Source organism: Ursus americanus, chromosome 22 (assembly GCF_024610735.1).
Source record: "Ursus americanus isolate L20-20 chromosome 22, mUrsAme1.1.p, whole genome shotgun sequence".
NCBI classification, from domain to species: Eukaryota; Metazoa; Chordata; class Mammalia; order Carnivora; family Ursidae; genus Ursus; species Ursus americanus.
Window position 1 is genome coordinate 24,361,162 of NC_142148.1, and position 20,518 is coordinate 24,381,679.

The 20,518-nt window shown below is 59.0% G+C and overlaps 3 protein-coding genes across 4 annotated transcripts; 1 reads left to right on the forward strand and 2 right to left on the reverse strand.

The window, feature by feature from the left end:
- The first annotated feature begins 537 nt into the window (after window positions 1-537).
- On the forward strand, window positions 538-16,768 carry NECAB3 (N-terminal EF-hand calcium binding protein 3). Of its 2 annotated transcripts, XM_045806711.2 has the most exons (13): window positions 538-749; window positions 2,654-2,678; window positions 4,163-4,271; window positions 5,259-5,284; window positions 5,487-5,584; window positions 13,516-13,652; window positions 13,915-14,042; window positions 14,193-14,272; window positions 14,377-14,430; window positions 14,932-15,044; window positions 15,220-15,294; window positions 15,810-15,901; window positions 15,988-16,768. In XM_045806711.2, exons 1-13 carry the CDS (start codon window positions 639-641, stop codon window positions 16,014-16,016), a joined length of 1,077 nt encoding a protein of 358 aa, XP_045662667.1. In that variant the 5' UTR covers window positions 538-638; the 3' UTR covers window positions 16,017-16,768. The 2 variants fall into 2 exon arrangements, with proteins under 2 accessions (XP_045662667.1, XP_087709779.1); XM_087853653.1 differs by lacking the exon at window positions 15,220-15,294.
- ACTL10 (actin like 10) lies at window positions 6,495-8,086 on the reverse strand. The gene has a single exon (XM_045806710.2). The coding sequence runs from the start codon at window positions 7,945-7,947 to the stop codon at window positions 6,793-6,795; it is 1,155 nt and encodes a 384-aa protein (XP_045662666.2). The 5' UTR covers window positions 7,948-8,086; the 3' UTR covers window positions 6,495-6,792.
- On the reverse strand, window positions 10,706-12,173 carry C22H20orf144 (chromosome 22 C20orf144 homolog). Its single transcript, XM_045810026.2, has 2 exons — window positions 11,788-12,173; window positions 10,706-11,131 (listed from the first exon to the last, which is right to left on the reverse strand). The coding sequence occupies exons 1-2, from the start codon at window positions 12,019-12,021 to the stop codon at window positions 10,706-10,708; spliced, it is 660 nt and encodes a 219-aa protein (XP_045665982.2). The 5' UTR covers window positions 12,022-12,173.
- Window positions 16,769-20,518: the final 3,750 nt, after the last annotated feature.

Consider the following 20,518-nt stretch of genomic DNA (forward strand, 5'->3'; position numbering starts at 1 on the left):
GTCAGTAGGTGAGTCCCCACACTAATCCTTTATGGTCTCTCTGATTAACCCCATTTTGCAGAAAAGGATACAGATGCTCAGAGGTGAAGTCCGTTGCAGGTCTCACCCACAATGTGTCACTCTGTTGTACTGCAGTTTGCTCTCTTGACCCTACCGTGGTGTGGGACCTGCCCTCGGTGGGCACGTGGTGCCACCCCCTTCCGTTTTGTTCCCGGCTGTGTAGTACTCCCAAGCCCCCGCGCCCCCCCTCCCCCCGCCCCGCGCGCGCACAGCCAGTCCGAGCTGGCAGCGACCCCTCGGGTGGCTCCTGACTCCACAGTTGCCAACCTCCCTGGAGACTCTGGTACCAGAAGGCTTTTGGAGTTCTACATCGTGTGGCTCTTGCCCATCTGAAGGCCGGAGTTGCCTTCTCCAGTTGGGGAAGCGGCCCCCTCGGGAGGGGTGGGGGAAGGGGCGCCCGTGGCCAGCTGGGCGGGGGGGGGGGGGGGGGCGGGGTTGGAGCCGCGGGGGGCGGGGCCCTGGGCGTCCGCGCCGGCGCCAATGGGCGGGCGGCAGCCCAAGTCCGAGGCGGCGGCGTCCAGAAGCGGGAGCCGCAGCCAAGCCCCAGCCTGAGCCGTTGCCGAGTGGGTGGCGGCGCCATGGCGTGCGCGGGGCTGCTCACCGTGTGTCTGATCCGGCCGCCTGCGCCCGAGCCCCGGCGGCCCCCCGCGCCTGCCGCCGGGCCCGCCGGCCACGCGCTCTTCCAGGACGTGAGTGGGGAGCGGGCAGGGGGCGCGGGCCCTCTGGCCCTGGGGTCGTCGCTGTCTCTCCAGCTCTGTCCTCTCTCTCCCGGTGTCTCGCTGGGCTCTCAGTCTCTCGCTGTCTCTCCTTGCCCCCGGCTGTGCGTCTCTGTGCGTGTCTTTCCCTCCAGGGCTGTTTTGGGCCCCTGCTTCTTCTGTCTCTGGATCTCTGCTTCTCGCTGTCTCTCTCTGACCCTGCTGTCTCCGTTCTCTGTCTCTCTCCTTATCTCTCCTTGTCTCCTGGTTCGGTGTCACTGCCCCTGCTGCCCCCACCCCCAAGTCCACCCCATCTATGTCTGATGCAGTGGGGACGGTCAACACTTGATCGCAGGAGAAGTTCCCTCTATGGCAACCCTAAGCTGGGCTGACCCGGGCAGGGGAGCCTGGAAGAATAAACCGCCTTCTGACTTCTGACCCAGTGCTGATCCCAAGAGTCCCTCAGATCTGACCCAGGAGCCATGGGGTCCCATGGTTGGTCAGGATTGCCCACAGTGGTCTGTACATCCCTCCTGTGGGTGGCAGGTGGGCCTGCCAGTCCCATTGGGGTACCAACATGGAGCAGCCTAGCCAGGCCTCAGTCCCTTCCCTGAGCCCTTCCCCCCTTTCACCCTAGTGCTCACCCCATCCTGGTCCACTCCTGCCCCGACTTTCAGAGGTGTCTGCCTGTGGGGAAGACTGTATTCCCTTCCCTGCTGTCCCTAGTGACTCAGCACCTTGACCACAGTCCTCCTGGATGGAAGGTACCCGCTTCCCAGGTGGAAAAACCAAGGCCCGCGGAGTTCGGAACATGTCCACAATCACACATGGAGGCAGAGGCATGCTAGGGTGTGGCCCCAGATATCCTCACTCCCAACGTTGCACCCCTCCCCACCATCTCCATCTGCCCCAGTCAGGCCACGCTGGGCTGCTGTGTGACCCTGAGCCAGTGGCAGGCCTTCTGTGAGTCAGGTTTCTGGCCAGGGGTTAGATTCATGCCAGTGCATCACTGACCCAGAGAAAACAGCTAGAGAGGAGTGGCATTCAGGACCTGGAGCTGCTAGGGGTTCTCTGTCCAGGCTTTGGCCTGCCCCTCCTTGCCAGGTGTGCTGGTCTCCCATTTGCTGGGCTGCTTTGGGTGACTTGGGAGTCTCTGGTCCCTGAACATGTCTTGACTCTGCTCCTCTGTGTCTGCCTTTGTTGCCCTTCATCTCTGCTTCTCTGTAAATATAATCTGTCCACCCTTGCTTTGTGCCACTCTCACTTCCCCTTGCACATGTGCGTACACACACACATGCACATACACACGCATACACGAGCCTGCCCAAGGCCTTCACAGTGAGTCAGACTCATAGGAAGCCCCAGCCCTGGAAGGGTTAACCCCAGGCACCCACAGAGAAAGGACTAGCCACTGCCCACATATCAGGGTCTTAAGCACCCAGGGAAACAGCCTTGAGCAGGTAGAGTCTGGGATGGACCATGGCCATGCCGCAGAGTTGGGTTCAGGTCTGGGACAAGGGCCCAGGAACTTGGCCCATCTCCCCTCCTTCCTCAGGCTGGGACCGTGCCAAGGGCTGATGCATCAGACAGAATCCAGGATAGGCTCAAGGTGTGGGAGGTGGGGGTGCCAGAAGCTGGCCTGGAGCACCCGCCGTGAGGCCAGGCCCTGCAGGAGAAGTGAGCAAATGGTGGGACCTGCTGTGTGATCTTCCTGTGCCCCCCTTGTTGGAAAACCTCCTGCAGGGCTGATCTGGGCAGGGAGTTGGGACCAGGCTGGGCAGGAGGAAAGGCGATGTGGGGGCAGCATGGCCGCAGCTGGGGCCCTGATGAGTTGGGTGGAGGCCTCTTGCCTCCCAGGCAGCGCTTCCAGTTCCCATCTATGCCCCTTTGTCCTCCAGGTTTTCCGCAGAGCAGACAAGAATGGTGAGTTGTGGCTTCCCCTGGGTCAACAGTGTGGGGAGGGGTGGGAGACATCAGGGAGGCTCAGGGGGGTGTGGGACTTGGGGGTACAGTCTAGAATGGAGAAGAATCTTGGGGAAACCCAAATCAGGAAAATCACTCAAGGCATCCTTCCCAGAGGGAGTGCTGTTTGGAGTTGAGCTTGGCAGGATGGAGAGCGGAGGGAATGTTTAGTCAGAGGCTGGAGGTGGGGGCGTACTCTCACACAGTGCCCTGGCACAGTTATGGGTAATTCTTCTATATGACTTCATGTTGTCCTCACAATCACCAGCTAGGTGGGAATTCTTCACCCCATTTCACAGACAAAGGAGCAGAAGCCCAGAGAGGTGAAACAGGTTGCCTGAAGTCACACAGCCTTTAAGTGGTGGGCCTTGGACCCAAGTCTGTGTGATGCTTCGTCCCAGGCTCCCTGTGTAAGGGGCTTGGAAAGGTGGGGTGATAGAGATGAGGCCCGTGGGGGGTTTACTCTTAGATCTTTAGAGGGCTCGGTAACATTCTGTATGACCAGTCACCTGGACCCAGGGAGGGCTTGCACACGATGCTGCTGGGTCCAGGGAATCAGCTTCCTTGGCCGTAGGTCCTGGGCAGTCTCAGACCCCAATCTGGGAAAACCTTGAAAGCTAAAGCAGGAGCCCTCAAGGGAGCCCGCAAGCAAATTGCTGCCCACAGGTGACTTAGGGCAGCCCACTGTGCCCTGATTGGCCAGTTGAGGGTTTGAGCTGAGGCAGCCAGTCAGCCTTGGCCTCACTTCTCTCCGGGGTCTTCAGACCCTTTTGTGTTTAAGCTTCCTAGAGCCAGGATCATGTCCTAACCCACTGATCAGGACACATGGTCTTATTTGGATCACAGCGTTCTGTCTGGGAGGCTCAGACCCTACCCTCCTCTGCTCCCCCAACCCCATCTGCTTACAGACCTTACAGGCCAAATCCTCAGTGTCTTTGGCCATCCCACTGGGGCTCTTAGACTGTTACGTGGCCCCTGCAAAGAGGAGGTCATTCCCTCCTAAGCCAGCCTGCTGCTGCTTGCAGGGGATCCAACTCTTAGGAAGATCTCATCTGCCTCCCAGTGGCTTCTCTGTGAAGGGCGTGGGTCCAGAGCAGCCTGGAGCCAGGCTGGTGGCAGAGACTCAGCCTCCAAGTCCTCTGAGTGACGTCTAGGTCCTACCATGATCTGGCCGTGTCCCAGGCTGTTCATTTGGCAAACACGTATTGAGTCCCTATGTAATATGTGTGTGCTGCCCTGTCCCTTGGGTGCCTGCAAAGTGGGCCCTGTTGCCTGAAGTGGGCACCTCCAGGGACTCTTTTTGTCTCCCAACAGCCAGGTCCCCCCCCCCCCCCCTGCCGCAAGCTCAGAATTCCATTCCACCTGGCTGAGTAGTCTTTGGAGGGGGGTCTGATCTGGTGGCAGGGGTCAGGGATACTAGCTCTGCTCCCTGCCCCCCCCCCCAGATGATGGTAAGCTCTCATTTGAGGAATTCCAGAATTACTTTGCTGATGGGGTTCTCAGCCCTGGGGAGCTGCGGGAGCTGTTCAACGGCATTGATGGGCACTCTACCAAGTAAGTACAAGAGGGGGTGGGTGAGCCGTGGGTAGATGTGAGGCTAGGTTATCCCAGCCCCACTGTGTCCCCTGCTGCCTTGGTTCCTTGTGGAGGCTGGGAGGTTGCATAGGGAGAGAGGTGCCAGGGCCCGATGCCAGCTTTACCCGCCCACTCACCCCCTCCCTGGCTCCAGCCTTGTCCATCACACTGCTTCCAGCTGGGACCCCAAAATAGCCAGGTCTGAGTCACCACCCGTGGTTCAGCCCACAGGTGTCCCCCCCTCCCCATTCCCGCTTCCTGCAGGGACAAGAGGATGCCCGAGACTGGCTGGGCCCCGCCGGCTTCCACCCATGGATGCAAGTGCACAAATACGCACCTACCTCCCCATGTGTGTTCCCACATCTGCAGGCCTTAGCAGGAGTTGCACGCTTTCCTCCCCGTGCTTCCTCACGTGCGTGCACATGCATACACAGCTGTCCCTCCCTCTCCCCCTGCATCACCTTAGAATAAATTCCAGACTCTGGGTCAGCATTCAAGGCTGCCATGCCCTTCCCTGTTTTGAAGCCTGAGCTGGACCTTTTGTCTGCAGTGCTAGCACTCCCCACCACCAGACACTCTAATCAAATTCCTTGTCCTTCAAGGCCTAACTGAAGTAGCCTCCTGGAAGCCCTCCCGAACCTACCAAGTAATACCCCGTGGTTTCTCCGGACTTCCCCAGACCTGGCTTCCCCTTCCCAGCTCTGACCCCTCCTCTCTGGCCTGTGTCCACATTTCTCTCCCTGGGCCTGAAATCTCCTTGGAGGCCACGAGTGGGTCTGAATTTTTGCCCTCAGTAGTACCCTTGCTGCCCCTCGGCCCACTGAGCAGCTTAACCTGGGGTAGAGGCAGTAGTAGCTTTCTCGTCAGGCCGAGCTGGGCGGGCAGCGGGAGGAACGTTGGCTCCAAAGTCCCAGGTCACAGACTTAAGTCTGTGGGACTGACGGGTGCCTTCTCTTTTCCCCACAGCAATTTGGAAACAGAGAGACTGTGTGGTGAGTAGGCCCATGGGAGCGCTGCTCTCCTGGGACCCCTGGGCAGGTGGGCATGATGACAGGCTGTTCCTCCTCCCGTAGTGGGACGGGATGGGCTTGGCTCAGGATACGAGGCCTGGTTGGCTGGTGAGGAATTCCAGGCTGGGTAACAGAGTAGGTGGGAGGTGGTCCGGGAAGCTTTGAGCACCTCCTCTGCCCACAGACTACTTCTCAGAACACCTGGGTGTCTACCGGCCTGTGCTGGCTGCCCTGGAGTCGCTGAACTGTGCAGTGCTCACTGCCATGGACACCACCAAGCTGGTGAGTGGCGGGGTTGATGCTGGAAGGCTGGGAGTGAGGGCAGGGGTGTCTGCTGTGCTGTGGGAGCTGCCACTGTCAGGGCTCAAAGCTGTGAAGCTAGAGGCTTGAGTTCAAATCATGGCTCTCTCACTTTCTAGCTGTGCACCTTTCTCTCTCGGCCTCAGTTTTCTCATCTGTAAACTGGGGATAATAATAGAACTTACCTCCATACATTTGCTGTGACAATTAAATGAGAGCGAAGGCTGGGATTTTTGTCTTTCTTGCTCTCTACTCTATTTCCAGCACCCAGAACTCTGCCTGGCACACAGCAGCCACTTAATACCTAGAGCCGCTGCTGCGGCTGTTATTGGCGAGACCTAACTGTTGTGGGGTATTGAGCCCAGGACCCAGCAGGGATGGGATGGGGGAGGGCGTGCTCACACACGGCCATAGGCCCATGCTGGTGTGTGGAACCTGGGGGTGGGGGCAGGGTGTTTGTACGCATGTGTGGCCACATGTGCCTATAAGCACAAACAGTGCTCACAGCCAGGGCTTTAGGCTCTTGGATTGTGACTTTGAAAATACAAGCCACCCCTCCCTTTGTGTGTTCCTTTTAAGAAATGTCTCCACCCCCCCTTTGTCCCATAGCTCTTAATAATGAGGCTAGGAGGGAACAGGGAGGAGATCCAGGATTGTGCCTGACCCCACTTTTTACAGAAGGGGAAACTGAGGCCCTCAGTGAGTCAGTGATCAACTGAGGACAGGGCTTCCTTTTCTGGTTGCTTCTACATGGGATTTTTTCGGTTTTCAAAAGGTCACCCCTTGGGGCTTGGCATAGGATGGGAATCCAAACGGTATAGGGTGAGGGGTTGACGTGTTGTAATAATTTCCGTATCTGTGGCCTGGACACCAGTGGGAGTGTTGCCTTCCTTGTTGCCATGGAAACAGGGCCCTGGGGGTAGGCACCTGGACTGGTATTCTCTGAACTGGCACTGGTTAGGATAGATTCAAACTACTAGGTTGAAGTGAGGGTCCTCGGAGTCCAGACCACCTTCTCCTGGCTCAGTAAGGGTTAGGGGCGACCCATCAGCACATGATGACTCTGCCAGCTCCGATCACGTGAGACTTTTATCTGGAACTCAATGTCTCTGATAGAGCTATAGCTCCGCCCACCGAGCCCCTGCCTCTGCAGCCCCTCAGGTGGCACCTCCCCTCCGGTACAACACGACTCAGTTGAATACTTCGTGCACCAGCCTGGAGCCACACTCCTGGTACATGGCCCGGGTTATCCAGCGGCATTGGAAGGAGCGCAGGGAGGCCGCCATGGAGCCGCCTGTCCATACAGCTGTGCCACGCCCGGGCTTGGCCACCAGGCAAGGCCTCAGTGCTGCATAGCCGTGCCTCCGGCACTGCGCCTCCAGCTCCATTTCCAGGCGCTCAGTGAAGCCAGGGAAAAGTGTGGAGCCACCGGCCAGCACCACGGTATCAGCCAGCCGTTTCCGTAGTGTTGCAGGAACCTTCTGCAGTGCCCGGAAGACCAGTGCAGGCAGTCCTGGCTTGGCCTGGCCTAGCAGACTGGGCTGGAAGATGGGTTCTGGGCAGCGGAAGCGCTCGCTGCTGAGACAGACAGAGCACCCCTTGCCTAAGCAGAAAGTGGCCGGATGGTGGCGGTCAGGGTTCTGAAGGTCTCCCTCAAAGTCCAGTGACACATAGCAGCAGCGTTTCTTGAGCTGTGTGATGGCCTTGCGGGGCAGGGCCCGCAGCTGTAGGTGGGGGTATGCTGCCACCAGCAGGTTCCGCAGGTAGCGTGACAGGGTGCTGCCTGCCACGTCCAGCCGGAATGTGGCCTCGTGCCAAGAGTGGCCCCCATAGATGGGCGTGGCATGGCACACGCCCGCTCCTGCCTCCACGGCCAGCCCGCTGAAAGCGCCAGTGGAGCAGAGCGCCAACAACGCTGTGCTGGCCATGTGGCACGCGGGCACTGCCAAGGCCTCAAACAGCAGCTCGGCTATCCTCTCGCGGCCCGCCGGTGGTGCCGACGGAGAATCACTCACTAGCACGGGCCACTGCTCTGGGCACACCCGCAGGCCGCCCACCAGCAGGCGCTCCCACAGCCCCTCCAGGGCCTCCCAGTCCACTACCACACCGTGCTTGATGGGGTGTGCCCGCGCCACACCACCCATCAGCTCGCAGCCCAGTGCTCCGGGCAGCACGGGCCGGTCCCAGCTGGGCACCAGGCTGGAGCTCTTCAGCACCAGGCGCGGCTGGTGCTCGCCCGCGAAGCCCGCCTTGATGAAGCCCGAGCCCTGGTCTATCACCACCGCCACGCGGCCCAGCGAGGGTGGCCGACCAACCCGCCCGCTTCCAGACACCGAGGCCACCATGGCTTTCCGGGCTCGGCTCCACCCTTCGCCAGAGGCTCCGCCCCCAGAGGCTCAGCTCCGCCCCCTGCCTGAGGCTCCGCCTCTGCTGGCCTCACTGGAGGCCCGCTTTTCAGCTCTGGGTTCTGGCCCCAGGCCTAAGTCCTAGCCTTTCTGGCTACAGACCCAGCGCTCTCAAGTCTTGGCTGCAGCTTCTGGTCCTGAGCTTCCACTCTTCCGGCCAGACTGGAAGTACCTTTTCAGCTCTTGGCTCCGCCCATAGGCCCGAGGCCCCGCCTCTGGTTCCAGTGTCAGTCTCCGCTCTTGCTGGGCTTCAGCCACTTCAGGCTTCTTCGCCCTCCTCTGGCTCCAGGCTCCACGCTCCACCTTGCACCAGACTCTCTGAGGACTCACCTCTGCTACATGGCCTGCTCACAGCCCTGGAGGAGGCGGATGATGAGACGGCCACATCAAATCCTAAATAAGGAGAAGCCGCCAGGCGCAACAGAACTCTAACAATGAAGGGGACTTGTTGCAATGTTCTCCGGACCTATATCCTCCCTTGGGGACCCAGGAGTCCAGCCCAGTCCTTGAGCCCCAGGCAGTCTCCTGGCACCTCTCTCCTGGCCTTGGTTGTGGAGGTGGGAGGGGGTGGTCAGAGAAGGAAGGAAAAGAACTTGGATTGGACTCATTGTGACCTCAGTCCTCACTACCTGCTGTGCTTTCCCATAGCCCTCTCCACCCATGAAAACCCCCTGGACACATCCACTCTTCTGGGACAAGGCCAAGAACAGTGATTTGGGCATTGGGGGATCTGGCCTTAGCTGCCCAGCACAACCAATCTGATTCCTTCCCCAAACCACGTCAGATTATCTGAGGTGTTCTGGCCGGGTGTGCACCTACCCCCCCTTCCCTGCCCCAATCCAGTGCTGACAAGACAGCTCTAATCACAGATCTATAGCCGCTCTGAGGACCTCTGTGTGCTCAGCCCTGAGGGGCCCAGGCCGCCCACATAGGGACCCTACCTTCAGGGGCTTCCATGGATGGACGCTTGTGGACCTGAGTTTGTGACTCGGTTCTGAAGATGACTCGTTGTGTGCCCCTGAGCAAGTCCCAATCTCTCTCTGGGCTCAATTTCTTCCTCCAAAAGGTAGTCCTAATCCTCACACAGGAAAAGGCCACTTCTTGTCTCTGCAGAGTCTATTCTCTTTAGGACCATTTTGGTTGCAAGTAGAAGACCTACTCAGGGGAACTTAAGCCAAAATAGGGATTTTATCACAGGGATCTTGTATGTCTTATGGATACCAAGGGCAAAGATGAAATCAGGTTTCAGGAACAGACTGGAAGTAGGCCTGACTGCAGGATGTGTACTGTCTCTGCATGTTTTATTCTGAAGACTGGCTTAAGCCCACACATGTTCATGTAGCGAACAGTCTCTCACAGCTCCTGAATTACAGTCCCAGGGAAGAGGCTGATAGGACCAATCACGTATGACCAGGACGCGTGGCCACATTGAGGAACATGGTTACCGTGATTGTAACCACATGGATGGTAGGAAAGGGTCTGTTCTTACATTTCGGAGAGATGCTATGGGTCACACGACCTCCGCCTGATGCAGGGGGATACGGAAGGGATGGCGATTGTGTTGACACAAATGAAAGTGCATGTTCAGCAGAAGCTGGGCCTATGTCTTTAATCAGCTGGGGCCCCTGCTGCATCTGCCCCCTTTGGGACATTCTGAGGTGGTCACGAGTGGAAGGCTGGCTTCAGGTTAGGTAGAGCTGGGGCAGCACTCCGGTCTGGAGCTGGGTTTGGGACCCAGGAGAATGAGAACAAGCAGCTGGATCTTTCTCACAGAAAGCATGCCAGGCCTCTCCTGGGTGAATTAGGGAGGTGAACCTTGCTTTGGAGACCACAGTGGCAATAAGGCCAGAGCAGGGGTGAGGATAGGAGTCCCTCAGAAGCCCTAGAGGGAGAGACTAAGGCTGGGGGCTGGGCCTACACGTGACAACAGTAAGTTTGGGCATTTCCCTGTGGGCCATGTAGAATCAGTGGGAGCTTGTGAGGACAGTGCACTGTCCTACAGATAGCTGAGTGGTTTGGAAGAAGTCTCTGGCTGCAATGTGGGCAAAGGGATGGCTCAGAGTAGGCTGGGAGACAAGTGACTGAGGTGACTTGGGGGTCACCAAGCAAAGTGGTGGCAGGGGTGAGGGATCAGAGGCCCAGACCCCAGCCTCTCCTTCTGGGTGTGCTCACAGGCAGACTGTGAGTCCCCAGGCCCCAGCCCTGCTGAGCGTGGGGCCTTCACAGTTCTTTCCAGGGTGGTGGCTGTTTGCCTGGGCCCCTCCCTGTGCCTAAGAAGGACCTGTGAATGTTGGGGACTCTCGGAGATGTTAGGCCTCTGTGGGAAGCAGCCCCCTCCTCCGAGCGTGGCCAAGCCAGGGTTTGCTCAAACTGCCCTCCCTTGGGCCTGCAGACCTTGAAGGGTCTGTGACCCAGGCAGGGCCTGGAGTTGGGGGAAGAGGGAACTAGCCTCCCTCCACTGTGGCAGGGTGCCCCTCCCCAGCTCGGGGCAGGGGTTCTGACGCTTGGGTCACAAGGGGAAGGCACAGTTGGGCGGCAGGCCGTGGCCGTTGCTCTGCCATCAATATTCCTGTTTCCTCCGTCTCGTCCTGGGCCTCAGTTTCCCTCACCCAGCTCGGTGTCGCGCCGCCTCGGACAGAGCTAGCTGGCGCCAGGGTTGCTATGCGCTCTTTATTGGGCCGGGGGCCCGGCCGGGCGCTCAGGGCCGCGGGCAAGGGCAGCGGCGCCGCTTGCGCGGCTGCTCCTCGGCGGGGTCGGCCTCGCGGTCCGCTCCGCTCTCGGTCGGCAGACGCGCGTACAGCCCCTGCCAGCCCTGCGCCACCTTGGCTCCGCCCCCCGTTCCGGCCCCGCCCCCAGGCGCGCCCGCCGCACAGCGCCCCTCCTCCTGCAGCCGCGCGTCCAGCAGCAGCAGCAGGACCAAGATCTTCTTCATCTCTCTCTCGCGCGCGCCCTCGCGCTGATCAGCGCCGTCGCCCGCTCCTCGCAGCATGGGCGCCGCCGCCGGGGAGCCCGCCGGGGCGCCCGTCGCGTCCTCGCCTGGCCGCCCAGGCCGCGCGCCAGGGCCCGCCGCCACCTCGGCTAGCTGCTGCCGCTTGTCCAAGGGGAAGAGCAGCACGATCTTGGCCTGGGGGTGGGGTAGGAGCGTGAGGGGGAAGAGCATACCGTGTCTTCTTGCTGAGGATCCGCACCTACCCAGGTCCTGTCTCCTAGGACTCTGTCCGCTTTACGTTTTCAGGACTCCCGGCCTCCATGCCCGGGACCAGGAGTGGGTCTCCCCCTATCCCATCACCCAGGACCCCTGCCTTCCCTCTGAAAACCCTTACCCACCCTAGGTTGACCTCCCGAGACCTTGCACCTTCGACGTTTATGGGATCTTTGCCTGCCCTCCTAGCCTTGGTGCTGGGACTCTAATCCACCCCAGAAAAATAGCACATTTTGAGGCTGGGAGCTGGAAGGGGGCATAAGGGAACATCCTGTGTCCATAGCCTCTGTGGTCCCAGCTAGGGCTGATTCCCCATGCTGAGCCCTCTATCCATCTGTCCGGGTTGGGAGAATCCCTTCCTGCCCACCTTCCTGGACTCCCAAGTCTCCTGGTTTTTTGAATCCCTACTGTCCCTTTTGGGCTTTTAGGACCCAACCACACCCATAGGAGTTCCTGGGACCCTCATCCTCAGGAGGCCCTCGGACTTATGCCCACAAGGCCTAGACTCCCAGCATTCCCTCTTGTCCACCTGTTCAAGTACCCCTGACTCCCACCTACCCCTAGACCCTGGCACTCACGCTTGGCTTCTTCCGCTTGAGGTGGCTGAAGAACTGCTGTTTCCGCCCAGCCTTGTCCATGTCGGGCGGCCTCTCCTTGCGGGCCTGCTTGGGCACTTTGGTCCTCTTGTGAGAACTGTTGTTTCCCATGGCAGGGCCGGTCACCACTGGGGGCCACAGCCCATGCTGCCTCTGCCCTGCCTTCTGGCTGGCGGGGGGGCACCCTGCCCCTGCTCTGTCCCATGGAGGCCACATTGTGACCTCATGGGTCAACCTCACCACCTCCAGACTCTAAGCTCCTCCTCCCAGAACCCACAGGTACAACTTGGCTCCGTTTACTCTGTGATTTGTGGCTTTGGTTTCTCAGCTGTAAAACGGGGCTAATAATCACGAATGAGGCAATGCTTGTAAGGTGCTTAGTCTTAAGTAGAGAGGAATTTTTGTGATCTGGGTTTGAATTCTGACTCTGCCACTAACAGTTGTGTGATCTTGGCCAAGGTAATCAACTGCTCTGGGCCTCAGTCTTCTCGTCTGCAAAATGGGGTCAATTACAGTTCCCGTAAGTTGTTATGAGAATTAAATGAAATTCTGCTCGGAACAGGGCCCGACACATAGTAGGTACTATGTTAAGCCAGGTTTTTTGGTTGCAAGTAACAGAGACTGATCAATCATCTTAAGTGCTCAAAAGGGAATTTATTGGAAGGATTTCAGGGAGCTCAGAGCATGGCTAGGAAGTCCGGAGACCAGGCTTGGAGAGACAGGACAGAAGCCATTGGCCTGTCTAAGAGTGAGAGGACTCAGCCCCCATTCTGTTCCTGCCTCCTGGCTCATAAGCCTGGCCCAGCAGGGGCCATCTGATGACTGAGCTGAGGCAGGTCACAGACAGGAGATGAAGCCCCCGATGGATGGTTCCTCTGGAGCCCCTCGTGACGGGTGGGCAAGCCTCTGGCTAGACCATGGCTCCTCAGGACTTCCATCCTGGTCTGTGTCCTTTGTAGGAATTAACTCATTGAAGTTTTTCAGCAGCTCAGTGAGATGGCTGTTATCATCCCTGTTTTCTAGGTGAGGAAACTGAGGCACAAGGAGGTGAAGGTAGTTGGAGAGTCTCTGAGCATCCCACATAAGCAGCATAGGGCCTGGCACGTGTCGGCCTTGTCTTTTCTGCCCACCTTGGGAGGGGCTAAGTGGAGGCTAGTGATCTAGGGATCAGTGCTGGTGTGTGTGTAAGGACAGTGACCTGGCTGGCTGTCTTGTATCTGCAGCTCCCAGGAAAAGGTAAATGTTTGTTGCATGGATGAGTGAATGAATGAATGCATGCATAGACTATGAGTTTAGGGCCAGCTGGTAAGTTGGGGCCACATCACACTATCGTTTTGCCTCATGTGTCAAAACTGGCCTTGGATGCCCTGTGACCTGCTCTACCCCCCACCCACCTCGCTGTGCCTGGGGCCACACTGGCCGAAGGTGGTGGTCCCAACGGGGAAGGGGCCTTAGGGCCCAGAAAACAACAGAGGCCTCCCTGTATGTTGGCCTCACACCTCCCAGGAAGGGAGGCCAGGCCCAGACGAGGAGGGTCCAGGCCCTTGCTCTCAGTCCCAGCGCTGTCCTGCTCTGGTTGCATGCTCTCTGCTCCTCATGCTGCCTCTGCTGTTTTCATGGGCAAGGGGTAGGGGAGCAGGGCAGTGGCTCCGCATTCAGAAATATATGCCTAAGACCAGGAAATGTTGACCATGACCCCTCTGCCCCCAGGAGTATGAGCGGGCCTCCAAGGTGGACCAGTTTGTGACCCGCTTCCTCCTGCGGGAGACGGTGAGCCAGCTACAAGCCCTGCAGAGCTCACTAGAAGGGGCGTCAGATACCCTGGAAGCCCAGGCCCGGGGCCCACGGTACGTGAGGTGCCCTGCTGGTCATTGTCACCACATTCCAGGGCCCTTGGCTTCCATCACAGTCCGTACCTCCAGTATCCCAGAGCTGACATTCTTGTTGGCAGGGAGGCCAAGAAGGGGTGAGAGGGGGCGGCTGGTTTTGAGGCTGGGTCTCAATGTCCTGGGAAGCCTGTTTTGCCCCACCCAGGTCTGGCCCTGTTCTGGGGCCCCAGTCCTTGGCCTGTGGGTCTGGGAGCAGAGAGTCGACCTTCCACTTCCCTAGGTCAGACGAAGACAGTGTGGAGGTGAAGAGCAGACCCCATGGCAGCCGGCGGGCAGGGCGCAGGGCGCTGCGGAGCATCGGCCGGTCACCCACCTGGTCTCCTGGCTCCTCCCCCTCCTTGGACACAGGTGCGCCTGTGGCAGGGTGGGAGATCTGGCTGAGGAGGGTCGGGGGGGGCCCAGTGTCCACTCCTCCACTGCCCTTCACTTCATCCTGAGAGGTTTCCCGCCGTGCGGGGGCCCATCCCGGACTTCCCCGCCGTGTGTCTCCCACCCCAGGGCAGAGCTCAGAAGCCGAGATGCAGTGGCGGCTCCAGGTCAACCGTCTCCAGGAGCTCATTGACCAGCTCGAGTGTAAGGTGAGTGGTCACGTGGCCAGTGCCCCAAGGGGGAGGACCTTCCTGGAATCCGCCTACGCCAGGCACACGCCGGGGGCCCTGCACACACTCTGTGTCCCTCACAGGCCCCCAGGCTGGAACCTCTGCATGAAGAGGAGCTTACCAAGGGGCCTGAGTCGGTGAGTCCAGGAGAGGGACAGGCAGCTGGGTATGGTGCCAGGAGGAGGTGCTCATTAAGTGAGGGGGTTCACGGGGCCTGCTGCCCACTTGGCCTCTGTGTTATACAGATGCCCTTTTCCCAGGTTTGGCCCAGCCCTCATCCCCCAAGGTGCTGGGTTCTGGCCCTTGCTGTGTGATCCTGTAGAAATCATGGCCCCTCTCTGGGCATTAGTTTCCCTCATCTGCATTCCTGAAAGCCGGTCTGGGCGTGTGGATGGAGGTTGGAGGGGGAAATGCGCATACTCCAGGAGAGAGACAGTGGCTGGATGGAGGCAGTGACCTTGGCCACAGGGACAGGAGGATGGAATCAGTGTCAGGGGCCGGGTTGGGGCCGGAGCTCCACCTCACGGTGGGCCGGGGCTGGTGCAAGTCAGGAAGGGCAGGGTCCTCCTGAAGGCCACATCCGGTCCCTCGCCCGTGCCCTGCCTTACCCTGGCTGACCAGGGGGCCTCTCTTGCCAGCACATCCTCGTGGCCCAGCGGCAGGTGCAGGTGGCAGAGGAAGCCCTGCAGGATTTCCACCGTGCCCTGTGCTGCTACGTGGACTTCACGGGGGCCCAGAGCCACTGCCTGCAGTGAGTCCCCAGCTGGCCAGCAGGCTGGCCAATGTCGGGTGGGGGTGGGGGGAGTGAGTAGGGCAAAGTGCTGGGGCTGGGCATCCTGGGCCAGGGTTCCCATTAGACACCCCGGCTGGGTGGGCAGTGGTGGTGTTAGCCTGGGCCTGGCCTGGCCATCTCTTTGGCCCCACAGCGTGTCTGCCCAGAAGATGGACAATGCCTCTTTCACCCTATATGAGTTCTGGCAGGATGAGGCCTCCTGGAGAAGGTATGATTGGTGTCTGAAAACTAAAATTTATTGAGTATGGGCCCTGGAGTGAGTCAGGCCTGGGTTCAAATCATCCACTATTATTCCCTGGCTGTGTGACTTTGGGAGGGTACTTACCCCTCTGAGCCCCAGGGGTCTCCTTTCCAAAATGAGAGTAAAAGAGGTCCACCCTCCTATGAGCCCTGCGCTGGCGGGCAAGGAGCTGAACACAGTGCCGGTGGCACGGGAGGCAGGCCCTTGGGGACTTACACACGCTTCCCACCGTGCCACACCCTGTGCCAGGCACCCGTGTGTTACTTCGTGTAAACCCTGCCCCCCCCCCCCACCGTGTCCTGCTGCAGTGTGCACCACTGTCCCCAGTTCACACAGGGAACGGAGGCTCAGAGCCAGTATGAGGCAGGACTGGGATCTGAATCCCGATAACAGGACGGGTGGGAGTGGGGAGCTCTTCACCAGGTGGTGCTGCTCTTCGGGGGACCAACTCCAGCCTCAGGTCACTCCATGACCCTCCCCAGGCACCAGCATTCTGCCTGTAGTAAGGCCTTCCAGCGCATCCTCATTGACCACCTTCGGGCTCCGGACACCCTCACCACTGTGTTCTTCCCAGGTACGCTGTGGCCCCCAACCCTCTACAGCCCTATGGAGTGGCAGTGGGCCCCTGATGGCCTCTGATTCTCAACCTCTGACCCCTAGCCTCCTGGTGGATTATGAATAATAACTGAGGCCTGCCTCATTCTGGAGCTTCTGGACTGGTCAACTCAGCACCAAGATCAAGGACGCGGCCACTCTTAGTCCTGGGGCTGGGCTCTCAGAGCCCCCCCCAGACCCAACTGGTGGAGAGTCTCTCAGCCCAGGGATCAGGGACTGGGCGGCTTGCTTTCTGTTTATTTATCAGTGTATTTTATTGTTTCTAGCTTTGGCCTCTGAGGCACTCTGGCCTCTGCCTGGCTCAGGAGGCTTGGATTCTGGTCCCCTCTGTCCCGGCCTTGTTGTGTGACACAGAGCAGGTCACTTCCCTCTCCGGGTGGGCCTTGGGCTGTCTGACTGCCTAGTGGGTACCCTGCTTCCTTCCTGCTGTCTTGGGGCCAGGCTTCTGCTCTTCCTCAACCAGCAGCAGAACCAGGGCTGATGCTCAGGGACACCACCCCCCCACCAAACCTCGACCCCTGAGGCTGGGCCGGATCCGTCTGCAGTGTGGGGTAAGGACCTGGGTGTCCCCATCACCCTCCCGGGCTGGCAAAGTTCCCAACTCTTCCAGCACCCTCCGCTGCGCCAGAGCCCTCTGCAGGATCCTGGGTTGGTTTGCGTGTCATTTGCATATCATTTGCATGCTCATGCCCACCCATACTCAGGGCACTATGGGAAGTCCCAAGGTGACCTTGCCAAGTAGCAATAATTTGGGTCCAGTGTCACCTGCTCCCCCCATATACCTCTGAACCCCAGCCCAGAGGCAATAAAGGAAGTGGTCACCTCTGGTGTTGTGTCCTCTCTCTCGCTTGGCAAGAAGGTCGGTCTCTGGGGTTGGTTTGTATCTCAGACCAGCTGCTTAGGGCAGGCAACCTTTCTTTAGAAATCAACTGTTTCTCATCTTGGGCTCCCGTGTGTCTTTAGACAGTGGGAACTTCATCACAGCTGACCCCTGTTTCCTCAACTCAGGGCCCTCTCACCTCCATAAACCCTGGTTCTGGGGTCTTGCCTGGGCAAGGGAGTGGACTGGATCGGTCTCTGCTCTCAGCTCCCTGAAAATTGGCTGGCTATTCTACCTTCACCACCACCCTCCTTGCCAACAGGGTGTGATCTGGAGTTGGGGGCACAGAGTCTTCTCAGGGTCCCAAATAGTGTGGCTGGATGCCTGTGAGAATCCTGTCCCCTGACAGAACCTTCCTCCCCCAGCCCCTTCTAGACTGGCTTTGTCACCACTCCTGTCACCTGACAGAACCAGGTGTGGAATGGCCAATGTGGTCCACCCAGGCACTGGGGGGCCCTACTTCTCTGGAGAGAACGGATTGGGGGGCATGGAGAGAGGTGTCTGACCTGCTTGGCTCTAAAGGGGAGACACGTGGTACCACAAGGGCACAGGATGGCCTCTGATCTGGTCCGGATGGTGTCAGAGTTGGGAGTTTTTAGGCAAGAAGACACAGGCTCAGGCTCTGAGGGGGAGGAAAGCTTGCCTCCTGGCACTGAGGGAAGCCCAGCAGTCGGCTGAGGCTGGGGCAAGGGGACCATGGGCTGAGGCGAGGGTGGGGAGGGAGCAGGGCCTCAAAGGTGCTTCATCCTGAGAAAGCTGTGGTGGGTTTTAAGCCGGAGTGACCAGCCAGTGGGCTGACAGTTCACCAATGTTCCTGAATGCCCCAGTGGTGCCAAGAAGGCGACTCAGATGGTACCAGCTCAGCGTAGATGTCCTGGTCTGAGACTCCAGGCAAGGTCTTCCCTGGGGTTTCTCCCTAGTGACCTCCACAGGAGTTCAGACTTGACGGGGCCGGGGGGGGGGGGGGTCACAGAGCTGCTCCCAGCGGCCTGGCCACCGGCCAGAAAACCAGCACAGGGGTCCCTGGAGGCTTGTTGGCCACCCCTCTTCCCAGACTCCTGGCAGCTCCTAGAAAGTGCAGCCTGCACAGGTGCCACACAGCTATGGGCGGGCTTGAGGAGAGCTCAGTGTCTAGAGAAGCAGCCCATCCAGGAGGAAATAATCCTGCTTTCTGTCCTGTGTTCTCAATGCTTCTGTTTCCTCCATAAAAAACAGGGACAGCAAACCTCAAAACTAAAAAACTTCCCATTGGTATCTTTGAACAAAGACATCGAAATCCCCAAGCTGACCTCTTAAGGGACCGCTTCCTGAGGGCTGGTTCCCTTGCCTGCTTCACCCCGCCCTGGAGCTGGACAGTTCACGCTTTTTGTTTTCGTTTTTGTTTTTAAGAGGCCACGTCCTCCCTCCCTCACGCCGCTGGGAGGAGCTGGGGAGCGGACTGCAGGGAGGGGGTGTGGTCAGCCCAGCGGGGTGGCGAGGTGGGGAGGGTGCTGCACCCGAGGGAGCAGAAGGTGGAGGAGGGGACTGGAGGTGAGCCAGGAGGCCGGGCCAGAGGGAGTCTGCAGATGTGCTGCGGGTCAGGGAGCCAGGAAGCTGGGAAGCTGTGGGGAGCGTGGGACTGGGAGGCTGGAGTTTGGGCTCCAGCAGGGCTGCGGGGGGCACAGAGGAGGTGGCCGGGCCTTTACGTTGTGTTTACCTAACTCCACCTTCATCTCCATCCTGTGGTCACCCTAACCCCCGGGTCGTGGTCACCCTAACCCCCGGGTCGTGGCCACCATCCCTTCTCGCCTACGAGACTGTGGCAGCCTCTTCACTGGGCTTCCCATCTCCAGTCCACCCCCACCACAGTCATTCCCCGTAAAGGAACAGACAAGGGGCTTTCAAAACACGACCATGGGGATCACACGACTCTGCTAGAACTCTTCAGTGGCACACACTGCCCTCAGTTTGGGTTCTTGAATTGGCATTCAAGGCCCTTAGCAATCAGCCCCACTCCCAGTGTGTACAGCCTCCTCTCCCTAAAACACGCCGGCTGAGCTGGGCTACGGGCAGCCTCAGTCACTCCCTCTCGGCCTCCCCTATCGCCCCCCACCCTGTCCTGGTCCACCACAAAACGCCGCCTCAGCCTTCAAGTAGCAGGTCAAAGCCATCAGGTCCAGGTCACCATTCCAGGCCTTGCCCTCCATGCCCTGTGCTCTTGGTGGCTCTTCAGCTCACCTCAGCAGCCACTGGGTGCTTGCTTTGTGGCGGGTGCTGGGGATCGTGAAATGTCCCAAGCTGGTACAGCACCCAGGTCAGGGGCGGGTAGAGTGCAGATGCTGGGAGAGCTCGTAGGTCCTTCCACCAGCTACCACCCCACCCTCTTACCCTCTCCTTGCACCTGCCTCTTCACTTTCCTCCCACCTGTGCCAGTGACTCATTGGCACACATCTAAACCTGTCCTGGGGACTGGCCCAGTGCCAGGCCGGGTGCACGCTGTCTGAATGGCTGCCACCGCGCTCTGACTCTTGGAGGGCAACACGTACACGAAATCCTTAACACGGCCTCTGACGGGTCAAAACAAAGGGACTGAGAATTAGGTGGCCTTTCAGGAAGTTGTTATATCTACATATACTTTTTTAGAGCTCTCCACCCAACACGAGGCTTGAACTCACAACCCTGAGAGCAGGAGTTGCATGCCCTAGTAAGTGAGCTAGCCAGGCGTCCCCAGGAAGTTACTCTCAAATACGTAAGCAAGACACCATGCTCCAGGCAGGATACTGAGACAAAGACAAATCCTCAATGAAATCACATACCGGCGGAGAAGCAGGCTAAGAGAACAGCTTCCGTTTCAAAGGCTTCCCGAGCGCAAGGCCTTGTGCTGGGACAGCTCCCGCATGACCCCACTTCACCTCACAACCACCCAATGGTGTGGGCATCGTTAGCGCTCCCAGTTTATAGAAGCAACAAGCTCAGCGAGACAGCACCCTGCTCCAAGTCCCACCGCTGGATCGACTCCCCGGTACTGTAGCCGCTTGCTCTCAAGCATGAACAACGCTGAGGGAGATCTTGGGTGTCCTCTAGTAATGGAAGCCAGCGCAGGGCTGGAGGACAGTGACAGCTCTAACAAAGGAAGAAAGGAGGCCAAACCTTGGGGCTGCCCGATGGCAGCTGGGGCAGCAAGGAAGATCCATGGGAGCAGAGGTGAGGGGTGATCTGGTGTGGGCTTTCCAGGGCCCAGCCATCAGAAGGTAAGTGGTGGTGTGGCTGAGTCCTCTTCATTTCTGGAACTCCCCAGGAGGCACCCAGATAATGTTAGCTGAACTCATGCGGCAGAAAGGAAGTGTGGGAAAAGGTTGGTGCAAAGGGGAAAGGAAAAGTTGCTGGGGTGTGCACCCTGGATAGGTATCTGGCTTGCGGGCTGGAGGCACCAGAGTGAGCAAGTCGGGCTCACTCCACAAGAGGGCGCCCGGCACCAGGCAATGAAGCTGTCCTGGGGAACGGGGGAGGGGTGGGTGGTTTGTTGTGGGTTCCCCAACCTTCTAGGGAGGGGGGGACAGCGGAGGGGGTACCCCCAAACCAATACCCTGAAACTCCAGCAGTAAGAAACAAGCACAGACAGGCAGGAGGTGTTCAGATTGATACGTTTGCTCATTCTGATTGTGTCATCATCTCAGGCCAATTATTTCCCTTTATACTGAGAAACCTAAGTCAGTA

Excerpts from the sequence above, each read along its gene's own strand:
- ACTL10 (XM_045806710.2), bottom strand. The coding sequence starts at position 7,947 with ATGGTGGCCTCGGTGTCTGGAAGCGGGCGGGTTGGTCGGCCACCCTCG.
- NECAB3 (XM_045806711.2), top strand. The coding sequence starts at position 639 with ATGGCGTGCGCGGGGCTGCTCACCGTGTGTCTGATCCGGCCGCCTGCG. Across the intron at positions 14,273-14,376 it reads TTGACCAGCTCGAGTGTAAG|GCCCCCAGGCTGGAACCTCT; the intron begins GTGAGTGGTCAC and ends TGTCCCTCACAG. Across the intron at positions 15,902-15,987 it reads CACCACTGTGTTCTTCCCAG|CCTCCTGGTGGATTATGAAT; the intron begins GTACGCTGTGGC and ends TCTGACCCCTAG.
- C22H20orf144 (XM_045810026.2), bottom strand. The coding sequence starts at position 12,021 with ATGTGGCCTCCATGGGACAGAGCAGGGGCAGGGTGCCCCCCCGCCAGC. Across the intron at positions 11,132-11,787 it reads TCAAGCGGAAGAAGCCAAGC|GCCAAGATCGTGCTGCTCTT; the intron begins GTGAGTGCCAGG and ends CCCCACCCCCAG.